Source organism: Penaeus vannamei, chromosome 2 (assembly GCF_042767895.1).
Source record: "Penaeus vannamei isolate JL-2024 chromosome 2, ASM4276789v1, whole genome shotgun sequence".
In the NCBI taxonomy this organism is placed as follows: domain Eukaryota; kingdom Metazoa; phylum Arthropoda; class Malacostraca; order Decapoda; family Penaeidae; genus Penaeus; species Penaeus vannamei.
In genome coordinates, this window is record NC_091550.1 from 47,133,221 (window position 1) to 47,145,720 (window position 12,500).

The 12,500-nt window shown below is 39.9% G+C and overlaps 1 protein-coding gene across 14 annotated transcripts in view; it reads left to right on the top strand.

Moving 5' to 3' along the window:
- The window catches only part of Osbp (oxysterol binding protein), a 337,878-nt gene extending 326,121 nt beyond the window's left edge, over positions 1-11,757 (top strand). For all 14 annotated transcript variants that reach the window (XM_070133810.1, XM_070133814.1, XM_027381268.2 and 11 more), the window contains 5 exons: positions 2,827-2,977; positions 5,998-6,167; positions 6,638-6,804; positions 7,593-7,813; positions 8,410-11,757. In XM_070133810.1, the coding sequence (XP_069989911.1) occupies positions 2,827-2,977; positions 5,998-6,167; positions 6,638-6,804; positions 7,593-7,813; positions 8,410-8,552 (852 nt within the window). In that variant the 3' untranslated portion in view covers positions 8,553-11,757. The remainder of the gene's footprint in view (positions 1-2,826; positions 2,978-5,997; positions 6,168-6,637; positions 6,805-7,592; positions 7,814-8,409) is intronic.
- Positions 11,758-12,500: the final 743 nt, after the last annotated feature.

Here is a 12,500-nt window from a genome sequence, read left to right on the forward strand (position 1 = left end):
TTGAGAGGCGCGATTTCGTTAAGAGTTAGATACGAATTGAAGTCCATGTGTGCGAAGGCGTCGAGAGAGGAATGGAGAGACGGAGATCTCGACACGAGACTTCATCGGTCTTTTGGGTACACGAAGAGGAGGAGGAGGAGGAGGAGGAGGAGGAGGAGGAGGAGGAGGAGGAGAAGAAGAAGAAGAAGAAGAAGAAGAAGAAGAAGAAGAAGAAGAAGAAGAAGAAGAAGAAGAAGAAGAAGAAGAAGAGGAAGGAGGAGGAGGAGTAGAAGAAAAGAAGAAGAAGAAGAAGAAGAGGGAGAAGAAGAAGGAGAAGGAGGAGGAGAAGAAGAAGAAGAAGAAGAGTAAGAAGAAGAAGAGTAAGAAGAAGAAGAGTAAGAAGAAGAAGAAGAAGAAGAAGGAGAAGAAGAGAAGGAGAGAGAGAAGGAGGAGGAGGAGAAGGAGAAGGAGAAGGAGAAGGAGAAGGAGAAGGAGAAGGAGAAGGAGAAGAAGAGGGAGGAAAGTGAGGAAGAGGAGTTTCTTCCCGCGACGCATGCGCGGGGGAGGGGGGGGGTAAAGACGAGGGCAAGGGTGTCCAGACAAACCATTAGCGGAATTTGGAGGCGTGATGCGAGGGTCACACTCTTCTTCTCTGTCCCTGCGATCCCCAGACAGCCGCGCCGAAGTTTAGCCAGCTATAGCTTTTGATTGGTCATTTGACTTGACTTCGGCGCGGCTGTCTAGGGATCCCAGGACAAGGAAGACTAGTGTGACCCTAGCTTAGGTCACTGCTCATCCTGTCGGTCTAGCCCCTCTGCGCTGCAACATCACGCCCGTCGTTCTTGATGCGCCGTTCTAGGGAGGTCCGTTTGACGAAGTGTGTCTCCCGTATGGCGGTCAGTTCTCTTTTACGGTGTACTTTGAGGGTTTGGAAGAAAAAAATAGTTTTTTTTTTCTTGAGTCCTTTTAGGTGTTTTCTATGTGTATTTTAAATTTTCCTGTCAGCGTTTTTCTGTCTTTTAAGTCTATTTAAAGATGGTTTCCGTATTCTTTTTTCTTCTCGAGTTTTATGTATTGCGTTTATTCCATTTTCTCCTCTCCTCATTTTCGTCTTGCATAACCTACTAAATGACCAGTGACTAACCATTCACCCCATACTCTCTTCTTGCCGCTTTCCTTTCTGAATTTCCCAGTTATCCCTTCCCTTTGCCTTTCCCCTCTCTGAAGCCCCTAATTCTGCCCCTTTCCTCCCCTGTCTCCTTTTGCTTCCTCTCCCTTTCTCCCTCTCCTTCATCTCCCCTTCTCTTTCTCCTTCTCCATCTTCTTTGTCTTCTTATTCTCCCTCTTCCTCTCCCCCTCCCCTTCCCCTTCCCCTTCTCCTTGTCCTTCTTCCTATCCCCCTCCCCTTCCCCTTCTCCCCTTTCTCCTTCTCCTTCCTCTTCCCTTCCCTTAGCCTTTTCCCTTTCTTAAACCCACTTTCCCGCCTCGTTTCCCCTTCATTTCCCCCCTCCTTTTCCCTTCATTTCCCCTCGCTGGAGCCACGTAACCCCTTCCGCATTCCTCTCTATCGGAGTCCAATCTTTTCGAGCACTTTCCCTTTTGTTCGAGCTCCGGTGACCGCCGGGGGACCGTGCTCATTGTCCCGTACGCGGCTAATTGTCGGTCAGCGGGCGACGTGCGTGCCTTCAATCGGTGTACTTTCGTCTCTGTAATATGTGCGTGTGTGTGTGTGTGTTTCTGTCTAGTCTATCTGTGTGTGTGTGTGTGTGTCTCTGTCTGTCTATCTGTGTGTGTGTGTGTCTGTCTCTGTCTGTCTATCTGTGTGTGTGTGTGTGTCTGTCTCTGTCTTGTCTATCTGTGTGTGTGTGTGTGTTTGTCTGTCTATCTCTGTGTGCGTGTGTCTATCTGTCTGTGTGTGTGTGTGTGTGTGTCTGTCTCTGTCTCTCTATATATGTGTGTGTCTGTGTGTGCCTGTCTCTGTCTGTGTCGGTGTGAATGTATAGTGTGCAGTTCAGAATTAGGAATGAGTGAGAATGAGTGAAAAGAACGATGGGAGAGATAGGAAAGGATTAAAGAAGACTTGATTGGAGAGAGAGAGAGGGAGGGAAGGAGAGGGAGAGAGAGGGAGGGAGAGTGGGAGAGAGAGAGAGAGAGAGAGGGAGAGGGAGAGGGAGAGGGAGAGAGAGGGAAGGAGGAACGAAGGAGAGAGATAGAGAGGAACGAAGGCGAGCGAGAACGCGAAAACCGTGAGTTGGCGACGAGGCTCAGGTGACAGAACGCGCGGTCAATCTTGCATCGCTAATACGCATGCGGGAAAAAGAAAAGAAAAAAAAGAAGAGAAAAGTGTGGGAAAGATGAATTACGTAAGAAAGGGCGATGGCGTGGAATGCATTCGAGGTAGTGAGAGATTAGGTGGTAGGAGGAGGAGGAGGAGGAGGAAAATGGCGAAAGAATGGATAATTCAGTTTGTTGTTGATTGTACTGGTATGAAGAGGATGGTTATTCGTGCTGTTGCTGAGGACTTTTGTTATTACTTTTACTATTTTTATTATTGTTGTTCTTATTAGTATTGTAATGGTATTATTGTTGCTGTTATTGTTATTACTACTCTACTAATACTATTATCATTATTGTAATTATCATTATTATTATTGTTGGTATTATTATTATTATTGTTATTATTATCATTATTATTATTGTTGTTATTATCATCATTATTATTATTATTGTTTTATATCATCATAATTATTATTATTGTTAATATCATCATTATTATTATCATCATTATTATTATTGCCATTGTAATCCCCATCCCCCATGACTAACCCCTTCTCCCCCTCCCCCCAGGTGTCGCACCACCCCCCCATCGTGGCGCAGTACGTGGAGGGCACGTCCGGGTGGCACAGCTGGCAGGAGTTCTCCATGTCGTCCAAGTTCCGCGGGAAGTACCTGCAGATCATCCCGCTGGGCATCGCGCACCTCAAGTTCCTCGCTTCCGGTAGGTGGGCGTGGGAGGGGTGGGGGGTGGGGGGTTGGGGGTGGGCGTGGAGTTTATTTGGTGGTGTAGGTTGGGTTTTTTGTTTTTGTTTTGTTTCTTGGTGTAGGTTGTTTTTTTGTTTTGGGTTATTTATTTGTTTGTTTTGTTGTTTGGTGGTTAATTTTATTTTGCTTTGGTTTATTTATTTGTTTGTTTTGTTTGTTGTTATTTGGTGGTTGATGTTTTTTTCAGGGTTCTTGTTTGTGGGGTTTTGTATTTTTTGTTATTGTGTCCTTTAGGGAGTTCTTTATATTGTAGGACTTCTGGGTGGATGATTTTTTGAAAAATTATCTTCAGGTGTTTTTGAGGCTGTTCATTTTGTTATTTGTTATTTTTGTTATTTGTTGCCTTCGATTTGAGTGGCAGGTGAGCTGCTTGTTTTTGGTTGACCTCTGGTATTTTGACTTTTGGTGTGGGGGGGAGGGGGGGGGAGATGTCTGGTTGCTTCGGTTATTTGTGGTGGCCTTTTCATTTTATTTTTATTTATTTATTTTTTTGTGTGTGATTTATGTGGTTGTTTTTTTCGTGGTTTTATGCAAGTTTTTTAGTATGTTTGTGTGCATTTTGAAGATTTTTTTTAACAGATTATCTTTTTTTTGTGCGTGTGTATTTTTCAATATTTGCTTGGTGTAATTATAATTAGCTATGTTGATTTAATTCCCATTGATTTAAAGTTTCGTCTCGGGAGTTGGCCCATTCCATCGACCCAATAAGACCCCGATTAAATTCATAATCACGGCACGAAGAGGGAATTCCCCGCGTGATCGGCCGTGTAATTTCCATGAATTCGGAACGGTTTCGACTTCTTTTTTTCTCCAGAAGATAAAGAGAAAATAACAAATTTGATGTAATTACCCGTTACGGCGCCGTTTTATTACCCCGAGCCTGACCATCAAGGCATCGGAGGTTAATTTCTCTCTCTCTCTCTCTCTCTCTCTCTCTCTCTCTCTCTCTCTCTCTCTCTCTCTCTCTCTCTCTCTCTCTCTCTCTCTCTCTCTCTCTCTCTCTCTCTCTCTCTCTCTCTCTCTCTCTCTCTCTCTCTCTCTCTCTCTCTCTCTCTCTCTCTCTCTCTCTCTCTCTCTCTCTCTCTCTCTCTCTCTCTCTCTCTCTCTCTCTCTCTCTCTCTCTCTCTCTCTCTCTCTCTCTCTCTCTCTCTCTCTCTCTCTCTCTCTCTCTCTCTCTCTCTCTCTCTCTCTCTCTCTCTCTCTCTCTCTCTCTCTCTCTCTCTCTCTCTCTCTCTCTCTCTCTCTCTCTCTCTCTCTCTCTCTCTCTCTCTCTCTCTCTCTCTCTCTCTCTCTCTCTCTCTCTCTCTCTCTCTCTCTCTCTCTCTCTCTCTCTCTCTCTCTCTCTCTCTCTCTCTCTCTCTCTCTCTCTCTCTCTCTCTCTCTCTCTCTCTCTCCCTCTCTCTCTCTCTCTCTCTCTCTCTCTCTCTCTCTCTCTCTCTCTCTCTCTCTCTCTCTCTCTCTCTCTCTCTCTCTCTCTCTCTCTCTCTCTCTCTCTCTCTCTCTCTCTCTCTCTCTCTCTCTCTCTCTCTCTCTCTCTCTCTCTCTCTCTCTCTCTCTCTCTCTCTCCTCTCTCTCTCTCTCTCTCTCTCTCTCTCTCTCTCTCTCTCCCTCCCTCCCTCCCTCCCTCTCTCTCTCCCTCTCTCTCTCTTTGTCTGCGCTTTTCTTAGCGTCTTCGGAAAATTGGTTCGAATCACGTTTTTGTTGTTATTTTCACGCGATGTTTGGCAGCGGGGAAACGTCTTCGGGAATTAGTGTTTGGCCTTTGGTTTTGAGGGGTGGGGGGCGTTGGGAGAGAGGGGAGGAGGAGAGAGGGGAAGAGAGGAGGGGAGGGAAGGGGAGAGGACAGAGGAGAGGAGGGGAGAGGAGAGGGGAGGAGGAGGAGGAGGAGGAGGAGGAGGAGAGGAGAGGGGAGGGGAGGAGGAGGAGAGGAGAGGGGAAGAGGAGAGGAGACGGGAGGAGAGGAGAGGGGAGGAGGAGGAGGAGAGGAGGAGGGGAGGAGAGGAGAGGGGAGGAGGAGGAGAGGGATGGTGAAAAGGATTTGGGTAGGACGGGGAGAGATGGATGGTGGAAGTAGAGGGGGTGAAGATAGAAGGGAAGAGGGCGTTAGGGTATAAGGGGAAATGGGAAGGGAATAGGGAAGAGAAGAAGAAAGAAAGGGAAGAAGAGGAAGGAGGAAAGTCCGTAGAGCAGGCGAGGATACGGAGAGAGAGGGAAGGGAGACAACAAAGGAAAAGATCAGGAAGATGACGAAAGGAGTAGATAGGCGGCCGGGAAAAAGAGGAGGGGTAGAAAAGAAGGGAAGAACACGAATCCACCCCGCGTCCCCTCACGCAGATATGCCCGAAGGTTCTTAAAACATTATCGAGACTTGGGTCCGCGTCGCCGGGGGCGCAGGCACGCGACACCCCGCGCGTGTTAACAGCGGCCGAACTGTGAGGTATAATTAGGTGTCTTCTTATTAACTTCGTGTTGTTGCTAATGGGTGGATGGTTGATTTGTATAATCGTATGGGTTAAGGTTTATAGGTGGTTTAGCTGTTTTAGATTAGAAGGCACTTTGAGCTGTCTAATATTTGGAGTTGTTTTTTTTTTTCTTGTATTTGATGTATTTAAGTCTGTTTGGGTGTTCTTGGCTATTCATTTGGCTTTATTGGCGGTGTTGATGGTTGGTTTACTGTTTAGTAAATTAAAGCTTTTCTTTTGATTTATCAGAGAATATCAAAGGGACTTTTTCATCTCTGTTTTTTATTTGGTTAATATGTTTACTTGCTCTTTCATTTTTGTGCAATAAATGTTACTGTCTTTATTGATTTTCTTGTCCTTTTTTAAAGAAACATAAGCAAGTTTGATAACTATGAAGAATGTATCCATTGACCAACTCATTAGTGAAAAGAGTGAATGATTTATCTAAATTCTTCTAGATGTTACAATGTTGCCAACTATTTTGCCCTGTTTTGACCTCTCTTCCTCTCCACAGGGAACCACTACACTTGGAGGAAGGTGTCGACCACCGTGCACAACATGATCGTCGGGAAGCTGTGGCTGGACAACCACGGCGAGATGGAGATCGTCAACCACAAGACTGGAGACAAGTGTTGCCTTAAGTTCATTCCGTACTCCTATTTCTCCAGGGAGATTCCAAAGAAGGTAAGGAGGAAGGGGATTGTGTTCTTGTTTTTCTGTTTTGCCTTTTTCCTTCCTCTTCTTTTCCTTTCTTTTCCTTTTTATCTTCTTTTCTCCTTCTTCTTCTTCCTTGTCTTCTTCTTGTTATCATTATTATTATTGTTGTTACTATTATTATTATTATTATTATTATTATTATTATTATTATTATTTTTACTATTATTATTATTCCTCTTCTTCATTCCTGGGATTACTATTATAAGAAGGACGATCTTGCCACAGCATAAAAGTAGATTTTATATGTTGAGGATCAGAATTTGAAAATAAATATTTCTTACGTGTCAGGGCAGATCCAAAATTATTATTTTTCAGTCGATATTTGACTTAGATATTTGACTTAAATTATTCATCAAAGGAAAGTCATTCAGTACACAGATATGCCAATGTATAATGTCTATACAAAACAGCCATCTGACATTCTTGCATTTTTACAGGTAACAGGCTATGTTGTGGACAGCGAAGGTACATTTAAGTGGTTCATCACAGGCACTTGGGATGAGAAGATAGAGGCCTGCCGTGTGACCTCTCAGTCGATGAGGGCAGGCAAGCCGGTGTACGAGACTGGACCACCAAAAGTATTGTGGAAGAGGAATCCAATTGTGTAAGTAATGATTGTATAGGTAGAAAAATCTTAATGCTATATGTGTGCTTGATGTGTAGTATGGGAAGGAGAGTGAGTGAGTGTGAGTGTTTTTGTGTGCATTTGTGTATGTTTATCTACATGTTTTAAGATCAGATTGAAGGTTATTAGATATTTAATGGTCCTCTGCAATATTTATGAGGATGTATGTAAGTCCTTTGAGGTTATAGATGGAACAGGAAAGATTTTTTATATTTGTTTTAATATAATGGTTGGTATTTTAGGAAATGTATATGATTCCAAAATTTCCAATAGAATCGTAACTTCTAAAACAGCTTAAATAATTTATTTTTTATTTATAAGTCACATTTACTTTCCATTTTGAAGCCATGCAAATAGTGGAGCCTCACTTGATATTTCTATATCTTGAATTTATGAGAAACTTTCATTTTTCTAAAGATAAGATTCTAATGTGTATATATCACAGTAAAATCACAGTGGACATGTCATATATTTATATATAAGGTTATACTTTTCAACTAGCCTAGTTTCAGGTTAAGAGACATATATGTTCCAAACTCCTTTGGAATGCATCTTGGTTCAAAAGTTAGAAAAAACAGTAGCTCTGGATATGATTATAGTAACTTTCTATGATATGTATGATATGACAAGATACCTAACAGAAATATTCTATTACCAATGATAATGATAATGATATACATTTGTACTGTAACCTTTTTCAACATTGTGTAGTTCTTGAAAGGCTTTTCAGGTTCTGTTAAGTAAAGACTTCTTCCTTCCTCTTGCAGGCCTGATTCAGAAAAATACTACAACTTCACCAAATTGGCCTGCCAGCTCAATGAGCCAGAGGAGAATGTCTCACCGACTGACTCTCGACATCGGCCTGACCAGAGGCTGATGGAGGAGGGAATGTGGGATGAAGCAAATGCCGAGAAGTTGAGGCTAGAGGAGAAACAACGAGCGACTCGGCGCAGACGGGAAGCGGAGGCCGAGCAGGCAGCAGCTGAAGGTTGGTTAAACACTGTGTTCTTACTTCATTTTCCATTTTCTTTTCCTCCTCCTCCTTCTGCTTTATCTTCTTTTTCTTCCTCTTAGTACTAAGTGGATAATGTTTTGAAAAGAATTATTATTTTTTACTTGGATTGCTGATAATCCTGTGAATTTTCTTTTACAAATGTGACTGTATTTGTGGATATTTTTTAAGTGTTTTATATTTTATTGGAAACTATGGTTTTTGATCCCTAGTAGAACACAAATTTATTTATTTATTTAATAATTTCTGTTAGATATGATTATTTCAATACTGCCTTGCTTTTTTTTCTTTTTCTTTCTTGAAATGATAATATTCATGATCACAATTGCTCATTGTATCAGTGATTGGGAAAACAAAAACAAAATTAGGATCATTAAATATAAAACCTAAGGATTTTTATTTTTTCCAGTTTACATAAAGGTTCTGTTTACTCTACCTTCAGTAACATTTATGATTTTTTTCTCAGTTGCAGCAAGGCAAGATGATTATTTACAGATTAGGCCATGTCTTATTACATTTACTTTCTTGTTCACATTTACTCATGGTTCTTTTTTTTTTCTTTTCTTTTGCAGGTCGTGAATATCCTCCCTATTGTCCAACATGGTTCGTAAAGGAGACGGATGACGTCACTGGGGCTCTCATCTTTAGGTTTACGCATGAATATTGGGACTGCAAGGAAAAGCAGGAATGGTCAAGATGTCCAGACATATTTTAGTCCACGGACAGTGTCTAGTACCTGCCTTAATATATTGCAAGTTTTTTCTCTTTGCCGCCCAACTGATTTGGGACAGGCCGTTTGGAGGCAATGTTGTCCCGTGCGTCAATTGGTCAAATTATACATGAGGTACAATGTCTTGGAAGCTTGTAACTATGAATCTGTGAAAGTTGAAAGATCAGTGATGGGTTATCTTTATTATTATTTGATTTTATCCATGTCATTATTCTTATTTATTTTTTATTATACTCAAAAGACCAGTATTTCAGCCAAATTGATTTGCAAAAGAAAACTACTATTGTTCTTATATAAATTAAATATATATATATATAATATATCGAGTCCTAAGCCCTTGTAACTTGTTCATAAATAGGACGTCTCCAAGGCAAGGCCTAGTTACGACAGCTCTAGGAGTCCTCAGCAAGGCTCGTGTGCACTTTAACACAGTGACATGTTTTCTCCATATCATGGACTCAGAAGTACCTACCAAGACTCCTGGTGCTAATGCTTATGTTTTAACCACAGTCTGGGGGTACTTCTCATCTTGTGATCCATATTATATGATTGAAGTGACTGTAAAAGAGTTGAAAAGAATGGTGTTCAAATTGAAAAGTGACTTTTATAAAAGAGTTTAAATTGTAGTTTAATGGGCCAGCTGTGAATGGGATGTGGCATGAGACATATATATTGTATGTTATGTTATATAAAGTGTTCTCAGTTTGTAAGGCATACATTATGGCTCAAGCCAATGCCTTGTTGAGTTAGGTGTAATTTATGATTTATTAGAATAATGGGGCTTGTGCAACTCTTGCAGTGTCAGCTGCCCAATTGTACAGTTGTATTTTTTCCAATTATTCCCAATTTGTATTTGTTTAGGAATATGTAAAAATAACAGGTGAATATATTTTTTACCTTACCTAGGAAATATCATACTATACATTTCTCTAATATTGTTTTGTGGCTGTATCAGCTGTTGACTGTCAGCAGTTCTGTAATACTTTCTAACAAAGGTGAAAGATTACTTATTTTCAAACAGATGGAAGGTCAGATGGCTGGCTGCCCAAGGATGTTTGGGAGAGGTCGATTCCTTACTGAGTATTGCTTGTTAAGAACATACTGTGTTGATTTATGAAGAGAACTACTTGTCTGTAACTTGATCAGAATTCTGTTTACCCAAAAAAAATAAAAGAAAAGAAAAATAAAGACACATTTCACCATTTTGTAGTAGGGATCTGCTGGTGATACTCTCTTGTTGTTAATGGTGATGTTATACTGCAGATTAACATAGTTCTGAAAATTTCTAATTAATGTTTTTTGTTGCTTTTATTGAAAGAAACCACTAATTTTAATCAGCTAAGATTTTGAGGATTTAATGGTCTGCAAGAAGAAAAGAACTGCACATAGATAGGACATGAAGACTCTGTTTATCTGGTTTGCCCCATATTTTTTCTCTTTATAGATAATGCAGTAGGCAGGTGTTAACTGATCAATAAGTTAACATGTTACAGTCATTTTTAGATGTGGCCATCTGTCCTTGTAATCTTATTGTTTGCCAGTGGTTACGGGAAGATTAAATTGATATAAGCTCAAAATTTCTTGTCTGTTTTGTGGTTGGAGCTACAGAGTTGATTGGTTAAAAATTGTCCTATGTGGAGCCACTGGTTGCATCGGTCAGCTGCTGTCCCTCACTGCAGAAATCTATTCCTTTTTTAACTAAAGAATCATCAACCAAATTTGATTTGCATCCTATGACTGCTCAAAGAAGCTTCTGGCTTCCCCTAACTTGTCACATATTTTTTTTTTATGTATTTATGCATTTTTCTTTAGGAAATGAAATGAAAGAAATAGTTTTTGTGCTTTGTGTACTGGTATTAGTTATGTGATTAACTAGGTTATCACAAAGCTTTTTGATTGTCATTTAAATATCACAAACTCAGAAGTTGGATAGTCATGGTTATATAGTGTGCAATTCTTCATCTCCTCAGCTCCTGGTCTTGTTGCTTGGGAGTATTTCTTTTGATACACAATGTTGTTCTGAGGTATCTGTGGTCCAAGGGTTCCCCTGTTGATCCAGGATTTAATTGTTATCCCTAAGATATTCCTGCTGCTGCAGGGTGTCTGTTGCATTATGATACCTCTTTGTCCCACATATATATATAACTGGAGCTATGAGGTATCCCCACAGCTCTAGGACTAAATTGTCTCGATGATAACCAGACATAGTAGCCGAGTAGCTAGAGTTCCAAAGCAGTTTTAGTGTGACAATTATGTGTAGCCTATTTCCTCCATGGATGCGTTATAGGTATGTAATTTGTTACTGGAAGCTTTCCTCTGCCTACTCGGTATGTGCTACATTGATATCAAATGTGCTGGGAAGAACTATTGTGATTTTTGTAGTCTTTTTGTCAGGTTTGTTCTTTTTTTTTCTTCTTTTTTCACTTCAAGGAATAAAGCCCCCTGAAGATGACTTCAAGTGTCATAATAGTTAGTCTCTTCACACCTAGTTTGCCTGCTTGTGATAAACCAAGGAAACATATGAGAGTAGGAGCAACCAAGGGCTCAGTAGGAATACTAGACACCTTCATCTGTACATATTCCCATGTTAGGGGTGTGTGCTGACCAATGGTACAGTCGGACCTCATTAACACTGAAGTCCCCTCATTTTGCTTAATCTGTTCTGTTGATTAACTCTTGCTTGAATAACCGGATCTGTATTTGGAGATCACCATTTGAATGATATATTTTGCCTTGGATTCTTGTGGTCAGTCTTAATGAGGTTTACCTGTAAAATGTTAGAGGACTTAGCATCTTGATTGAATGGACTGATTGATGATGTGCTCTTGTTGAAGCTTTATATGAGGAGATGAACCAAGTCTCCTGTTATTTTGATGTATGGCTTTTCATGAACATTTTAAACATGAATGATTGGCATCTTTAGGGGTATTTTGATTCCAATGTAAGAAAAATCTGCACTGATAGTTTCCCAGATGATCAGTGCATTCATAGTTTTGAACACCCATCGTAGCAGTCGTGTTGCTGCTGGTCATAGTACTTTTACAAGGGAAATATTGTCTCATGAGAGATATTGTTGAATGGGAATATTTAAGAGTTATTATCAGTACATTATTCTTACATATATAGTTTGTATGATGCGTTAATTGCTTTTGTGATATACAAGAGAAAATAAAATGGGAGACTAGTATTATTGGATTATTTTATTTCCCTTTCAAGATACGGAGGAAGAAAATGGCAGAAATATGTCTGCATGTTCTATAAAAGGTCTTCTAATATATTCAATGGAAAATGATTTGTATGTTATATAGTTATATCCTTAAATGAAATGATCTTAAACATGAAAATAGATATTGGAATAAAGTATATTAGCTAAGAAATACTATATGATTTAAGTGATCATTTATAGAAACTGTCATACTGCTTTCTAAGAGGAGAATCGAACCAATTAATCCAGATATGAGAAAATCAGTCACCCGTGTCATATATGTGAGAGTGAATTGAATTGCACAGATCCGGGTCTCGGTTCCCTGAAGTATAATACTTTAATAAACTGTTGTAAAACAATTTCCAAGTGACCTTACAGAAAAACGTATGATATGAATAATTACTTCATTTATTTTAATCAGCGAACACAGCAAATCTTTATTTTCAATAAAGCTGAACAATCTTCATCTTGCTTTTAGTTTATTCTTTGATTATTTATAATGCTTCCATGTGATAATACAAGCACCAGGTCAGCAATTAACAGTCTATGACTCTTAAAAAATAACACGAATATTAAGTCATAAATATCAAAATATGAGTATGAACACAGCGTTCAGGCAAACATTTTCATAACTTGTGATATATTCATATTGTACAAAACCATTTAAACTTGAATTGCACACTAAGGAGAACGAAAATAAGTTTTAGGGATCGCTACTGGCAAACCAA